At 45.6% G+C, this 16975-nt stretch overlaps 1 protein-coding gene across 3 annotated transcripts in view; it reads left to right on the top strand.

Annotated features, from left to right (window-relative positions):
* Positions 1–16975, top strand: part of PKD1 (polycystin 1, transient receptor potential channel interacting) — a 204593-nt gene that overhangs the window by 103364 nt on the left and 84254 nt on the right. For all 3 annotated transcript variants that reach the window (XM_087878425.1, XM_087878423.1, XM_087878424.1), the window contains exons 16-20: positions 1213–1359; positions 6101–6244; positions 8523–8811; positions 9970–10186; positions 16177–16336. In XM_087878425.1, the coding sequence (XP_087734551.1) occupies positions 1213–1359; positions 6101–6244; positions 8523–8811; positions 9970–10186; positions 16177–16336 (957 nt within the window). The remainder of the gene's footprint in view (positions 1–1212; positions 1360–6100; positions 6245–8522; positions 8812–9969; positions 10187–16176; positions 16337–16975) is intronic.

The raw sequence follows: 16975 nt of genomic DNA, 5'->3' as shown, positions 1-16975 counted from the left end.
CCACTTAATCTGCCTACATTTTTCTTGCTGAGTTAAAACACAGTGTTAAATTATAGAACCTCAGAATGTAAAAATTGGAAGATAGCCTTGAGATGATGGAACCCAATTCCTGCAGCTATCCCCACAATTGGCCATCCACCCTCACGAAACATTTTCTGAGAAATTGAGTCTACCGCTTCCTGTCCCACTGGTGAACAGCTCGCAGTGCTACGATATTTTTCCCAGTGCCCAACCCAGTTCAACTTCCTTTTCATATAAACCCCTTTTTTCATATCCTGCTGTCTTCTGGAACACCTCTGAAAATGACTCCTTCCAGATGTTCGAAAACAGCTGTTGGATTTTCCCATCTCTAGCCCTAACACACCCAATGCTTCTCATGGGTGCTGTATTCCAAGCTACTTACCATTTTGGTGGGTCTCCTCTGGACTCCTCTGGTCTGTTTTACAAAAACATTTTAATTTAAATTTTTCTTCCCGAACCGAGTATAACTCAGATGGTTGCTTATAACCAATATATTTTCATTTGCGGCTTTGGCTTCCTCCTTTGGGGCAGAGGGGAGCCTAGAGAATCTCTACTTTGTCCTTGATTTAAGGATGTGGCTAGTCTTTTTGTCCTTTCCATCTTCCTAACATTTGGAACTCAGCATCAACAGCATGTATGACCAAATTGTTTATTACACTTACTGTACTATTCTCAAATACTGCAATGAAGATAAGCCTTATCTTGGAAGCTTCTTCTACTCAGCTACACCTGCAGAGCAGGGGGGAAATTCAGCAGGTTCTGGAGAACTGGTAGCAGAAATTCTGAGCAGTTCGGAGAACCGGCAAATACCACCTCTGGCTGGCCCCAGAGTGGGGTGGGAATGGGGATTTTGCAATATCCTTCCCTCAGGAGTGGGGTGGGAAGGAAGATTTTGTAATATCCTTCCCCCAGAAGTGGGGAGGGAATGGGGATTTTGCAGTATCCTTCCCCTGCCACGCCCACCAAGCCACGCCCACAGAACCAGTAGGGAAAAATTTTGAATTTCACCCCTGCCGCAGAGATATTAGAAATAGTTATAGTGGGGTAAGTTCATCTTTTATTTTGTGAGAAAACACAATGGAGAGGGTTGGTGGTCCAGGTTAAAGCTTACCTAGGATCTGGCCAGTTGGAACACAACTAACTCTCTCCAGGCTTTGAGAGTTTCTCCTTCTTTGTCCTCACACAAACTAGAATTCACCAGGTGCACATGGCCTCAACTTCAGTGCCACAGGAGGACTGGTCACCATCCCTCGGGCCATGCTGGAAGCAGATGTGGAATACACGTTTGACCTCACCATCTCGAAACCAGGCATGGATTCAGAAGCCACAAATCAAACCGTATGTATCAACCAGGCTCTTTCCCCCTGCTTGTTCTGCCCTCCATGCAAACCCTTTTCGTGTCGCCAGAGCTGATGTTTCAGAGTAGCGTGAAAAGAAAAGATGGATATATTCCTTGGGGATCTTCCTCACAAGGAAACTGGCGTACAGCCAAGCAAAGTGCCACCTCCGGCATCATTTTCCTTCTGGACTTCACACAGACCCCAGTGGAACTTGTAAAAAAATACAGCATGTGGGTTTCTGCAAACCAGGGTTCAGGTGGGAGGGTGTCCATCTGCCTAAAAAAAAGAAAAGAAAAAAAGAGCAGCAAGTTAAGGTGGTGAGGAAGCCTCCTGGGCGAATACGGGGGTGAAGTGATTCATTGGGTGGGAAGGGCCATTTGGCCATCGAGTCCCACCCCGTACTCAGTGCAGGAATCCAAATTAAAGCACGGCCTGTCTGGTGTCTCTGCTTGAGAGGCATCCAGTGGAAGCCGCCACCTCCATCAAACTCTCAAGAGAATCCCACCAGCACATATTCTGGTAAAATAGCAATAGCACTTAGACTTATATGCCGCTTCACAGTGCTTTACAGCCCTCTCTAAGCGGTTTACAGAGTCAGCCTCTTTCCCCCAACAATCTGGGTCTTCATTTTACCCACCTCGGAAGGATGGAAGGCTGAGTCAACCTTGAGCCGGTGAGATTTGAACTGCCAAACTGCAGGCAGCCGGCAGGCAGCAGAAGTAGCATGCAGTGCTGCACTCTAACCACTGCGCCACCTCGGCTCTAAAAAGAGCTGACTGGCTGTCTCCCTGGCAGCCATATTTGAGAAAACCAATGAATACCAACAAAGGAGAAAATTTGTAGCTCAGGATTGACATGAGGGGTCCTTGATGCTCTCTGAGCTTGGTTGTTTGGAGACCCCTGATCTACAAGAAGTAAGTGAACCTGTTGTGTCTTGTCTCTCGGCAACAACTGTTGAGGTGCCGGGCTGTTAGTTCTAGCCTTGCAAAAAAACCCAGGAGAGTCTGGTAGTCCCATTTTCTGATTGAAAACTTCTGCTCTGCAATAAAATATACGAGTTGGAAAAAATGCTGCCAGACTTCTCCTGACTTTTGCTACCGTGCCCGAACAAGAACTCTCCTCCTATAATAATATCCTTGGGTGACCCGAGGTCCCAAAACGGGGTTCCCAGACTGGGAGCCAGTCAGCACCTTACAATGGTCTCCTCTGGTGCTTCTACGCACCCAGATGCACCCAGAGAGCAGATGAAGGGCTTTCCGGAGTCTCGGTTCAGCCTGTCCCCTCTGCTTTGATGCTGAAGCCCATGCTTCCCTCCGGAGCCAGAGTTCCTCTTTGCAAAAGAGGGGCTTCACCATGAGAGGGGGAAGCTCTGGGTTCCTCATTTTCTCAGGTGTGCACGAGTTCAAGGCTTCCTTTGTTTTTCTTCTCTTGCTGCTTGGGAGACGTAGTGGGAGAGACAGCCCCACCCCAGCTTTTTTTGAACCCGTGCCTCCTGGAGAACTGAACTGAACTGCTGGGAGCCAAAAAACCTTATGGTTTAGATCACCAGCTTCAAGGGCTGCTTAGCAATTAGAGAAGCAGCTTGTCTTCAAGTGAAAACCATAATTGCCTTGATCATTCTCTCTGTCCCCCCCCCTTTCTTTCTTTCTTTCTCTGTCATTTTTTTGGGGGGGGGGAGAAACCGGAGGTTGGAAGGAAGGGTGGGAAGAAGAAAAACAAAAAAGAAAAAGAACTCACGTCAAATTGATAGTCTTTCAAGGACATTCCGTACTATCTGCTTTGCATATAAGAATGCCAGACAAATGATCTGACTGGGAATTTGCAGGGCTGGAGGAATAAACGGAGGGAGGGGGGAGGCGTTCGGGTCTCTTCCAAGTTTGCCATGCAGAGAGCATCTCCACGGATCCTGCTGGAAGGATGTGACAGCCCTGATTTTAAGCGGGGGAGGGCCTCAGTGCAGTGGTCCCAGATCGAGGAAGGGATACGCCATAACCAGAGTGCCGGAAGAAACCAGCTTCATAAGTAGGGATTTTAGAACAGGGGTCTCCAACCTTGGCAACTTTAAGACTTGAGGACTTCAACTCCCAGAATTCCCCAGGGAATTCTGGGAGTTGAAGCTTTGCTGGCTGGGGAATTGTGGGAGTTGAAGTCCGCCAGGCTTAAAGTTGCCAAGCTTGGAGACCCCTGTTTTAGAACATGATTCGGCTGCCTTTTTGCTGCCTTTTCAAAGCACCCCGTTTGAATCGATTAAGCGCTCTTTAACCTACTGGTGTAGACTTTTCTGGCCGGTGTCTGTTGAGCAATATAGGTAGACCTCCACTTAACATCCACAATGGAGCCCCAAATTTCCATTGTTCAGCGAGACATTTGCTAAGTAAGTGACCTTTGCCCCGTTTTATGACTTTTCTCGCCACGGTTGTTAAGCGAATCGGTGCACTTGATAAATTGGTGACTCAGTTGTTAAGCGAAACTGGCTTCCCCATTGATTTCGCTTCTCAGAAGGTTGCAAAAGGGGAATCACGTAACCTTGGGACACAGCAACGGTCATAAGTATGAACCAGTTGCCAATCATTTGGGGTTGGCTAGTCGAAAGAAAAGAAGAATGAGGGGCGACGTGATAGTAGTATTCCAATATTTGAGGGGCTGCCACAAAGAAGCACGGGTCAAATTATTCTCCAAAGCACCAGAAGGCAGGACAAGAAGCAACGGATGGAAACTAATCAAAGAGAGAAGCAACCTGGAATTAAGGAGAACCTTCCTAACAATGAGGATAATTAACCAGTGGAACAGCTTGCCACCAGAAATCGTGGGCGCGCCATCACTGGAGGTTTTTAAAAAAAGACAGGACAGTCACTTGTTTGAAATGGTATAGGTTCTCCTGCTTGAGCAGGGGGCTGGACTAGAAGACCTCCAAGGTCCTGTCCAGCCCTATTCTATCTGAATTTTGATGCTAAAAAAGGCCGTAAGTGTGAAAAATGGTCCCAAGTCACTTTTTTTAGTGCTGTTATAACTTTGAACGGTCACTAAATGAACTGTTGTAAGTCTAGGACTTCCTCTACTGGGCTTCAGGACTTAGTGGTCATGGTCTAGAACAGATTTCCTGATACTTTGCTGTCGACGGTGGCCAGCATCCATGGAGGCAAAGTGCATAGTCCACCCTCTGTTCTCTAGACCAAGGTCCCTAAGTCTGAAGGCCAACATTGCCCATTCCTTAATTGTCCACCTATTAGACCAGTGTTTCTCAACCTTGGTAGCTTGAAGATGGGTGGACTTCAACTCCCAGAATCCCCCAGCCAGCAGCTGTCAATTAGTTGTGCTTTGTAACTGCTGTTATAAATACCCCTTCCTTCTTTTTTCCCCCTGAGGATCTTGATGAAAGGGGAAAGCTTTTCTTCCTCAAAACCTGTTCAGGAAATATTTCAGGATCGATCCTAAGGCATCCTGCTTTTTCTTTCTAAGTGAAGGTTTAGTTATGTTGAATATCCCTGTTTCTCTGCTTGGCCTCCCGTCCTTCTGCTCTGCTTGGTGGGCGAGCCGTTTGCAGGTTTGCACGGTCCTGAATGCCAGTTCTTGACCCATATGAGCCACGGTGGCACAGTGGTTAGAGTGCAATACTGCAGGCTACTTCAGCTGCCTGCCGGCTGCCTGCAATTTGGCAGTTCGAATCTCACCAGGTTCAAGGTTGACTCAGCCTTCCATCCTTCTGAGGTGGGTAAAATGAGGACTCAGATTGTTGGAGGCAAGAGGCTGACTCTGTAAAACCGCTTAGAGAGGGCTGTCAGGCACTGTAAAGCGGTATAGAAGTCTAAGGGCTATTGCTATTGCTATGTGCACCGCCCTGAGTCCACTAGGAGAAGGGCGGGATACAAATTGAATAAAATAAAATAAAATAAAATAAAATAAAATAAAATAAATAATAAAATAAAATAATAATAAAATAAAATAAATAAAATAAATAAAATAAAATAAAATAAAATAATAAAATAAAATAAAATAAAATAAAATAAAATAAAATAAAAATGCCAAAAGAGCCATTTGGAAAATGTGCATTCCTACGAGTGAAGGAAACAACTGAAGAAGCTTCTCTCTTTGCAGAGGAAGAGAAAGGAAAGCAGTATCAAAAAGCATAACAGCTCCCAGTATAAAATCTGGGTGTTCACTCCCAGGATTGAGTGAACACCCCACCGGCACCATTCAAATCCATCCTGCGTACCTTCTGTCCACCAATCAGGAAGAAGAACTGGGTCTCAAGTGCTGGGTCTTCAGGCTGGTGGGGAAAGAAGCAGGATGCTCTGTCCCATAATTGGCTAGACTAGGTCGCCCTGATAGACTGTTCCCGCCGGAAAACACTTCAGCTTCTGAAAATCTCTTTTCGGGGAAGAGAAGGCCATTGGGCAGGGCACACACAGAAGGCTTTCAAGGCCAACATCTTCACCAACACCACTTCCATGACCGGGTCTGGGGGTGAAATCCAAGGAGCCCCCCAAATGTTACCAATAGAGTTTGGTGCTCGGTTCTCTCTTCCGCCTTTGACCAGAATAAAAGAGTTTATTAGGGTTTTTAATAAGGGCACAGAAGGATGAAAGGAAGTGCGACGAGGCGTCCTAGCATTGTGGTGTACAGTTTGATTTGTCTGCTTGTGTATTTCTTGGCAACCCACGCTCATTGTCTTCCCCTCGCAGCAGAAGGATCCGGGGAGGAGGCCTCTGAACATTTTCCCTGCTCTCTCTCCCTGCAAGGTCTTGCTGAAGAAAGGGACGGTCCCCATCGTGTCCCTGGAGTGCGTCTCCTGCAAGGCGCAGTCTGTCTACGAAGTCAGCCGGAGCTCCTACGTCTACTTGGAGGGGACCTGCTTGAACTGCCAGAACAATTCCAACCTGGGGGTGAGACTGAGGCCTACGCGATGTCTCGGGGGCTCTGTGGGAGTTGTCCTGCTCCAGACGGGGCTTCTTCTTTGAGTTACTGAACCATTTAAGGGGCCTTCTTCTCTTTTTTTCCCCTCTTAGAATAATAATAGAATAACAGAGTTGGAAGGGACCTTGTAGGTCATTTAGTCCAACCCCCTGCTCAAGCAGGAGACCCTACACCATTTCTGACAGGAAATATAGGAGACTATACCTTTCCTTTCCTTTCCTTTCCTTTCCTTTCCTTTCCTTTCCTTTCCTTTCCTCTCCTCTCCTCTCCTCTCCTCTCCTTTCCTTTTTCCTTACCTTTCTTTTTTCCTTCCTCTCCTCTCCTTTCCTTTCCTTTCTTCTGTTTTCTTTTTTCCCTTCCCTTTTCTTTTTTCTTTTCTCCTTTTTCTTTTTTTCTTTTCTGCAAGATGCACACAGACAACTCTAGTGAAAAAGGGATTTTATTTCCCCCTCTTTGAAGCATACTGAGAAGGCCTTTTTAACAACTTAACTCACAGCAAGACATGTCCTTATCCATCCCTCGATGTTGCCGTCTAGACTTCTTCACAATGTTGTTGGCAGACCTCCACAGCATTTTGTGAAAAGACGTGCTTGCCAAGCGTCTCCAACACCTCCAGGCTTCAGCAATATCACCAGCTCTTGCTGCCACGTTGCTTGCCACCAAAGAGCTAGTCAGTGTGCCAGCTCTTCCTCTGTGGCCTGCAGTTGTTTTTCATGTATTGGTGCGATCCTTTCCCCTCTACAAGTTGTGAGGCCCGTTTTTGGGGCGTCACCGAAGAAGAACCACACTAGGATACGTAGGTATCGAAATAAGAATGATTTTCTCTTCAGGTTCATAGAAGCAATAAATGACAGAAGACCTTCCGAATGATAGTGATTTGGCCAAAGACAACTCAAGACACACACACACACACATCTAAACAAAACACAGATATAAATCCCTGTTTGCCTTTAGGGCTGCCCAGGGCCAAGAAACCAGGGGTATTCTTTTTCTTTTGCACGTTCTCCTAACAGTCTTCGGCGGGAGCTCTATGGCAGGGGTCTCCAACCTTGGCAACTTTAAGCTGGCTGAGGAACTCTGGGAGTTGAAGTCTACAAGTCTTAAAGTTGCCAAAGTTGGAGACCCCTGCTCTACAGTAAAGCAGAGACTCCCATCTTCCACAAATTGGCACCCCTCGGCCTTGGGGGTCTTTCCATCCATTTCTCACCTGATGCACCATCCTGGAGGATGGTCCAGCAGCTTGGGCTGCCCTCCTCTGCCTCAAGAATCTGGGCCTCGCCCCTTGCGTCTCTCCTCGAAGGTGAACTGCCAGCGTGGAACTGTCAAAGGGATTCAGTGTAATCCAGCTGGAACCTTTTCATGAGCGGTTTCAACAACATTTCCTGTCCTTCCTGCTCGCTAGCCAGGCTTATCTGTGAGATCAGCTCTTGTCTTCCACAGATCATTTTTGTTCTCTCCATCGCCCCGATATTCTGGCTGCCTTTTCAAGTAAAAAAAATGCATTACCGTCAGGAAAAAAAACACACAAGCAAAACATTGAGTGGAAGTATCTGTCGGTCCAGCACACTCCCTCCCCCCTTTTTTTGAGGGAGGGTGGGAAGACGGGTGCAGAATTTGAGCTGATGCTTAAACCTGCAGCATATTTCGAACACTAGTAATTTCCGCAGTAAGAGGCAGAGTTGGGCCTTTTTCCTCTTAGCCGGCTGCTCCATTTTGAGATTTATGAGGTCATTTTCCAGCTGCATAAAGTCTAAGTTTGTTATTTCAAAAAATCCGGGAGTCTGAGAAATTGCTCTCCAGTCGTCTCATTGATCAAAGATCCCATCCTGGTGGTTCCCATAATCTCCCTTGCATTTGTGTAACATTGCCATTGTACAGTGTGGATTGTATTTAATCCAGAGACCAATCCAAGTGAAAGCAATGGCGCCTGGAAGAAAAATCCATATCTCCTTGTCAGGATTCCCTGCCCTTTTCTTCTGAAACCATACGTTGGAAGGCGAGGTAATGCTGGAAATCTGAAGGGGATCACATCTGATTTTGGAGAAGATCTCCTGTCAAATGATTTGGTCTTCTTCCTCTTTTCCTTGGATCAAATGCCTGGGAACGAGGGTTGAAATGTCAGCCCCAAATTTGGCCAGAGACTCAAAAAGTACAGGGATAATACTTTAAACTGCAGTTAGTTTTTTTTTTAAATGTAAATCATCTCGGGGATCTTTTCTCCCTCCCCCCCCCCCTTTTTTTTTAAAGACTAAGCCGAGATGGACAGCCCAGAGCTTCAAAAATGAATCTCTGCTTTTGAACAAGAAATCGACCTCCACGGGGAATGCCGAGATGAGCCTCGTCTTGCGTCCATGGGCTCTGGAAGATGGGGAGGGGTACACCTTCACTCTCTACATCACAGACCTGGCCACCGGGGAAGAAGGCTACGCCTCCATTGACCTGTTTCCCAATCAGCCTCCCTTCGGGGGATCGTGCTACCTTTCGCCTGAAAGTCCTGTCCAAGCATTGGCTACCAAGATACACTTTGAATGTGCAGGTAAGAATGTGGAACACCTGTGTCCCATGTCTGTGCCTATGGGGATGTAGGAGATGACCAGGTTGAGCCTGAGGGAGGGGTCAAATGCGTCATCAATCATGAGTCCCTTTGTACCCACAAGAGATCTAACTCCAGCGCACCTTGAATGCCTTCTTAATTTCCGCTCATTTTCCTTGACCGTTAGTAGCTCAGATTCTTGTAAAGAGCTTAATCTTGCAATAAATCCTTATACTCATTTGAGCTTCCTGAATCTCCTGATTTCCCTGGCCCTTGACAGAGCTGGACTCAAAGATCAACCATGGCTGATTGGGGTTTGGAACTGGACCTGCATAACCTGTTCTTAATCCACTAAGATCCTCATTGGTTATGGAGCAGGCAGACAGGAGCCAGTGTGTCAGGGATCCCCAACCCCCAGGTCATGGCCCGCTACTGGGCCCCAGCCTATTCAGACCTGGGCCGCACAAGCAGCTAGTGTATGCAACTCCATTCACATGAGCAGCAGAATCAGAATACAGCTGGAAGGGATCTATACCATTTGAGATAAGTGACTGTCCAGTCTCTTCTTAAAAATTTCCAGTGATGAGGCACTCACAACTTCAGAACACAAGCTGTTTCACTGGTTAATTGTCCTCACTGTTAAGAAATTTCTCCTTAATTCCAGGTTGCTTCTCTCTTTGATTAGTTTCCATCTTGTCCTGCCCTCTGATTCCTTGGAGAATAATTTGACCTCCTCATCTTTGTGGCAGCTCTTCAAATACTGGAAGACTGCTATCATGTTCCCCCTAGTCCTTCTTTTCTCTAGACTGGCCATTCCCAAATCCTGCAACCGTTCTTCATATGTTTTAGTCTCCAGGCCTTTAATCATCTTAGTTGTTCTTCTTTGCAGTTTTTTTCCAAAGTCTCAATGTGTTTTTTGTAATGTGGTAACCAAAACTGGATGCAGTATTCCAGATGTGGTCTTACGCATGGAAAGCTCCACTTGCGCCTGTTGTGGGCACCTGCGCTGCTGCTCACACAGATGAAGCTGTGAGCACGAGCGTGTGAATGCCTGCCACTCACACGGAACCATCCCCTCTCCTCCCCCCCCCCTCCGCACGGGGCCGCCATGGGGGACTGCTGCTCTAGGCCTTTCTCATAACATGCCCTGTTTGGCTGCAGGCTGGAGAGATTCGGTGGGAGAAGACCCTCCCTTGGTGTACATCCTCATGGCCACTCGTTTTCGTCCTGGCCACTGCGATGAATTCTTGGTGTACAAAGGAAGCCACCCTGCCCACGCGGCCTTCCTGCCCCCCGGGTTCCAAGAGAATGGCTCCCTCGTGCTCGTCTCGGTGCTTGTACAGGACCAACTGGGAGCAACAGTGGTGGCCATAAACAGGTACCTTTTCTTTCCCTTTTTCAAAGCCAAAGGAGCAGGTGTGGGCGAACGCTGCTTGGTGCCGTAAACTCTGGAGTTTTGTAAAAGCCAGTAAATCCTCACCTTTGCTCCCTCGCTGCTGTTTTGAAGGTCAGTCCAGATGTGTGTGAATTGCACAGTGGACCACAACTGCAGTTTTTGAGAGGAGTGGGTCACATCTCAAGCAAGTTCTTCATTTGCATATTCCCCTCACCTTTGGGAAGGAACGCTGGCAAGATCTTTGCATCAATGGCAAACTGTTGAGAAAGTCACAGAAGCATTCTGCCCTTGGATCAGGGGTCTCCCTCTCCCTTCTGCCCTGCCCCAGTGCCAGGCAAAAAAGGCCTTCAGGGGTTCTCTCCTGGGCCCACATATTCTGCCCCATGATTGGCAGAATCACACCCTGAAAAGACTGCAAGGGGCATGAGAAATATGGGACAAAGAACTTTTGGGGAGGATACATTGCCCATTCAGTTTGGTCTTGGAAACTCATCCTGGGAATGCAGGTAAATGTGTCTTTTGAGGGCCTTGGGGACAGACCTATTTATCTTCTTGGCAAAAACCTGCGGGGGGGAAGGGGAAGTTCCTACAGCCCTAGAATTTCCTGGTGGCCTCCCATCCAAGTACTTATAAAAGTGCACACATATGCTTTTACCTCTAGTTTAAAACCTTTGAAGAATAAAATAAAAGACAGCATAAAAGGAAAAACGGAATAACAAACTAATAAGTAGAGCATTTACAATTGTTACCAAATTTAGAATTCCTTATCTCATTGGTTAAGTAATTAATTGAATATATAAAACTAAAATCATCATATCATCTTGAAAAATGACTGTAATCACTACAAAATTCTAAACCGTGTGATGATGTTGTATGATGTGAAAGTTGATATATTTATCTAAAAAAAAGGCACGTTCTTAGAAAAGAAATAAATAAGTTTAAAAATACTTAAAACAATCAGTAAAAGCAATATTAAGTTCCGCATTCCTTCCTGTTATACCCAATTTGTGATTATATCAAAGTATATATAAATATTGGTTTTTGGTTATTTCCTTTATATCAAATATTTCCCCCTTAAAAACATATTTTAAGAATCTAAGTTTCCCTATGTTATGTTGCCGGGAGGGGAGCCAATCTTGCTTAAATTCAGCCCAGCTTCTGTTCTGGATATACACAGTACAGTATTGTAAATTTTGCCACCCCTGCATATTCCCTAACTTCAGTTTCCAGTCTGATTCTGTCAGCAAATTATCTCTTTTCCAACATTGGGCCAAAATTGTCCTTGCAGCTATCAGCATAATTCTTAATAAATTGTGACATTTTTATTTATTTGTTTTGGAAAGATTCCTAATAGAAGAAAAACAGAGGCTTCAAGTCAAATGTTGTTTTTAATTTTTTTCTGAATAATGCTGTCTATTCCTTTCCAGCGCTTTTGAATTTTTTATATAACCAACACATATGATAAGATGTCCCTTCTTTATAAACATATATTTGAAATGTTTCAGCAGTTCTAGATGCTTTCTTTTAACTAGAAGCAAACTAGCATGTAATTTGCAAGCGACAATGCTAGTCACTAGAATTCTACTGTTTGAGTCTAGTGCCTGCTGAAATCTCAGAAACTTGGATAGGGTTAAAGTTTACCATGATGATAAAATTTCCAGATTCTGAGATTAGAAAAAGTATTCCGTTTCTTTTTCCTCTGCCTAAGTAAGAGTAAATTGTGCAGGCAAATGTGCTATGTCAGCATGACTTGCACCAGCTGAAAAATGCCGGGTTCCTTGTTGCAATGTTTGCATTATCCCGCTGCATCTCTTTTTCTTTAATGTAGGTTCTGTGCAGTCCTAACCATAGCTGGACAGCTCTGGCAGGGACTACGACAGGGGTGTCAAACTCTGTTTCATTGAGGGCAGCATCAGGGTTGTGTTTGACCTCGGGGGGCCGGGGTGGGCATAGCCAGCTTGACGTCACTTGTGCCAGGGGTGCCTGAGGTGGCCCCTAATCTCCGTTTTTGGCTGGGACGGCCTCCTGCAACCCTCTTGCCAATGAAAATGGAGCTCTGTTTTCACTGGCAGAGGCACCATGGGACGGTCCTTTGCTGTTTCCAGGGTGGCCCCACGGGCCAGATTTGGACCATGGGCCTTAAGTTTGACACCCCGGGTCTACGACAGCTCACCACAGAACAACTCGCCATGGCCAATTTATGATGGGACAACTTGCCAAGGGACAGTTCAACAATTCAATTTAATTATTTAAAATTATTTTAAAATTATTTTAATTATTGCCATTTGCATTTCATTTTGTCCTCCTTTGGCATCCTTCCAGGGGTGAAATGCTCCCGGTTCGGACCGGATCACCCAATCCGGTAGTGATGGAGGCGGGTGGTTCGGAGAACCGGTAGCAAAAATCCCTGCCCCCACCCCCATGCCCAGCTGAGCCGCGCGATCATCAGAGGCTTTTTTTTCTTTTAAATGCCTCTGACAATCCAAGCTGAGCTGCCTGATTGGCAGAGGGTTTTTTTCTTTTAAATGCCTCTGACGATCCAAGCTGAGTTGCCTGATCATCAGAGGCATTTAAAAGAAAAAAAATCTCTGCCGATCAGGCAACTCAGCTGGGATCATCAGAGCCTTTTGAAAGCATTTTTTTTACAACCTCTTCGCTGAAGAGGTTGTAGAAAAAATGGTTTTAAAAGTAAAAAAAAAAAAATGGCCACGCCCACCCAGTCACATTATCCCACCCCCCCACCAAGCCACACCCACAGAACCGATAGTAACAAATTTTAGATTTCACCACTGCATCCTTCCTTTAAAGATTCTTTTCCTGCAGCGAGTTAGCCGTTTGGAACTGGCCATGGCAAGTTGGCTGCAGAGAATTGACTGTGGCGAGTTGGCCATAGCGAGTTGTTCCATACTAGCTCTGGCGAGCACTTTCAGCTTGGGTGCATTTACCTGGCTATGTCAGCTCTCTTCATGGAACACGCAGTGCATTCTCATAATGCTCTTTTCTCTTTCAAATCCATTCCCTCTGTCTCTCTCTTTCTCTCAGCAGACATACAGTAGCTATGTGCACCACTGTTTTGTAACCATACTTTTGGGCACCGATGGCTTTCATGCAGTGTTGAGGACAATGCCTTTGAAACACGAGGGACGTGTGTTTCCCTCATGGGATGCTACGTGGGAAAAGTGAATACCTTTCTTAAGTGGGGGAAATGATGCTGGGTGGTTTTTTCAGGCATTGAAGACCCTGTTGTTCCGCCAGGCCGGGCTATCAACATAATAATTTTAATTGGGGTATTTTAAATTTTTGGGGTTTTAATCCGGCCAAATTTATTTAATTATTTTAATTTTTAATCATTGTTGTGTCTTGTGTTTTTAAATTGGCTGTACACCGCCCTGAGTCCTTCGGGAGAAGGGCGGTATAGAAATAAAATCATTTATTTATTATTTATTTATTCAGCAAAATCAGACAAAATCAATCTTCTCAGGGTGATTAAGAAAACGTATGTCTGATGCTTGGAAATGCATTCATACTGCTATGGTGTATAATTGCAGAAAGAAAATTGAGCTAGGTCCCCAAACCCTGGAGTTGTGAATGTGCAAGGCTGACAGACAGACAATCTTGCTGGCCACATAGAGTGAACCTAGAAGATCATGTGCCCACTGGGTGCTCCACTTGTGTCTTGCAAACTGCTTCTGGGGTGTCTCACCCAGGAGGATCCCCCATTACCTTGCCGTTACCTAGGCTGCCATTGTGGTCCATGAGCAAAAGTTGGAAGCCAAGGAAGAACCGTTTCTCGTTCGTCTTGTTGTACTGCTTTTTTGATACAAAGTGCCACTTTGGTTAGCCTAGGAAATCAATACATTCTGAGGTTATAAATCAGTGACAAAGGCGCAGTTCAGTGTATTTGTTTCAAGAAAGAATCCAGTGTCCTGTCTGAGTTGCTAAGGGGTGATGAATGGGTTGCAGCCGAAGACAAATGGGAATGCGGCTCCTGGACCATTTATCCTCCAAGATGTTCCCGTCTTCCGCTTGGCACATGCCTTCTCAGCATCTCTTGGTCTGCATTTTTCTCAGGCCAATTTCTAGATAGGTTATTTATTTATTTAGCACATGGCATACAATGTCAGGAAAATCTACAAATGCTAGACACAATGCACACCTGGCAGCCTAAATTGCTAGTTCATTCTGCTCGCGTCTCCTGCTTGGCATGTGCCTTCTCAGCAACTCTTGGTCTGCATTTTTCTCAAAGCAATTTCTAGATAAGTTGTTTGTTTGTTTGGTGTATAGCATACAACGCCAGGGAAATCTACAAATGCTAGACACAATGAATTCACGGAATGAATTGCTAGTTCATTCTGTTTGGTGTTTACGTGCCTATCCATGGGGTGAACTTACACCAACTGACCAGTGGCGCTTGGGTTGCTGGCTCTTTTGGGCTTCTCCGCTAATCTCATCTCACCTGGTCTCATGTTGCATTGGGTTGTGTTGTCTTGCATCTGGCCAAGTCCAGCACTGACTTCCATTCTCCACACACGCAAACACAGCAAGGTTTAGCCCAGGGGTCAGCAACCCGCGGTTCTGGAGCTGCATGTGGCTCTTTCATCCCTTTGCTGTGGCTCCCTGTTGCTGGTCAGCTCCACAATTGATAGAGCTTTCAGTTAGGACAGGTAGAGGAAAAAGGATGCCGCGCTAGGAGGAGACTCTATGGTGGGGGAACCGGACTTCCGGTCAGCAGAGGAAAAAGGGCGCTAGGAGGAGTCTATGATGCGGGAACTGGACTTCCGATTGGCTCCAGAATTGAACGGGGGTTTCTGGTTAGGACCTTTGTGGCTCTTTGAGTGTTTAAGGTTGCCGACCCCTGGTTTAGCCCAACAAAGTGGTATCCATTTAGCTACTTGCAATATTGCCCGCTTTCGAATTGCTGGGTGGGCAGCAGCCAGGGAGCAAGTGGCAGGAGCTCATCCAGTCTCAGAGAGCTGGACTCGAACTGCTGGAACAGACCATTTCTGGCCGGCAGTTCTAATGTCATTAAGCCACTTCACCACCGCATCCTCTCTAGATAGGTATTTGGGAACTGATTAAATCAGGCATCCAAGTATGTGGACCAGGGGTGGGTTCTACTTACCTTTACTACCGGTTTGCAACAGGGCCACACACGTTCTCTTCTGCGCTTGCGCAGAAACATTTTGATGATGTCGGGGTCGGTGGGCAGAGCTCCCGCTGGTTTTACTGCCGGTTTTATAGAACTGGTGCGAACCGGGGGCAACCCACCATTGATGTGGACCTATATCCAACAAGCCTGAGGTGCATAGGGTAGTGGGTGCTCAGTCCTTTAGGATTTGAGATCTGACCATTGCAGGATAACAGTTTCATGGATAAACAGACTAATAAATAATTGCCAAGGAAGAATGTAAAGCTAATTTAGAAATACATGTAAGGAAGTCTGAATCAGAGAAGCCAGTTTTTGGAATTCCTGCATTGTAGCAACCTGGGGAAGGCTTGGAAGTTATCCTTGGAAAAGGAAGTTCCATGTTGCTGGGCCACAGATAAGGCTGATTTCTGGTGGCACAAAGTCTTTTCTGGGAGAGAACAAGAGAGCCTAATATTCAGAGGACTGAGTATCTTGTAGGAAGATAGACAACACCCTGACTATCTTGTTCCATATTGTTTAGAACTTTAATGGTGTACTCCCCACTTGATACTGAGCCTGGAAACAGTTTGACAACCAGTGAAACTGATGCTTGATTGGGGAAGTGAGACTGTCAACATCCTAGTGATTGTAATCTTTACTTTACTTGTGCTATATCCTTTTTGCTAAACTACTGTATCCTTGTCAGTCGCTTGTTTTAATGCTCTCTCGTATTTAAAACACAAGCATCCTCCCTGCACATAGAAAACACTCTATATTAGGGACATAGCTAATTTATCAGACGCAGAGCATTCTATGTGACAGTCATTGCTGTTTTTCTGTCTAGTTATATGGTCATCACCTTGCCCAGGACGCCAGAGGGATTCCACAGTCTTCCCCAGTGGCTTTACAACAAGACAGAGGTGATACTGCAAGGCCTGGTCAAACAGAGCGACCCCCAACCTGTTATTGAGTATTCACTGGCTCTCATCACCATCTTAAATGAGGTATGAACTTATGGTGAGAGGATGCTGGTGTCCTTTTTCAGCGTTGTGAAGTTAAAGGTTGATTCTTGACGAATGTATCGTTTCTTTCATGTACTCCGAGAGCGTATGCACCAACACAAATTCCTTGTGTGTCCAATCACACTTGGCCAATAAAGAATTCTATTCTATTCTATTAAAAATTAAACTAACTTGCCTAATACTTTGCCAGAAAATCTCACAGTCTTGGAAAGAAACACACAGAAGTGATGGGAAGGAGTCATGCTTAGGTCGTCGTCTGTTCTTTTAAAAAAAAGCAATGGAATGGAAAATCAGGAGAATTAGGGTCAGTTTGGTCAAAATGTCAAAATAGTGTCTAAAAAGTGCATGGTTGCAGCTGCTGTCCTGAAGTTTTGGACCCCATCCCACCCTCAAGGATGCTCTATCTGGGATGTCTCAGTCAGGTCGCACTATGGAACTAAGAGCTAACGGTGAAATTTCCTTTTTTTTTTTTTGCACTTCATTAATTTCCTGATCAAAATTGTCTCCATTGGAGACCATATTCACAGCCGAAAGACAGAATCTGCAGCTTCCCAAGCACCCATGAAGCCACATTTTTCAACCTACTTGAAGGTATGTGGACTTCTACTCCCAAAATTCCCC

This window comes from Pantherophis guttatus, chromosome 14 (genome assembly GCF_059756535.1).
Source record: "Pantherophis guttatus breed Tessera chromosome 14, ASM5975653v1, whole genome shotgun sequence".
In the NCBI taxonomy this organism is placed as follows: Eukaryota; Metazoa; Chordata; class Lepidosauria; order Squamata; family Colubridae; genus Pantherophis; species Pantherophis guttatus.
The sequence above is the reverse complement of the archived record's forward strand: the minus strand, read 5'-3'. Positions and strand labels throughout refer to the sequence as shown.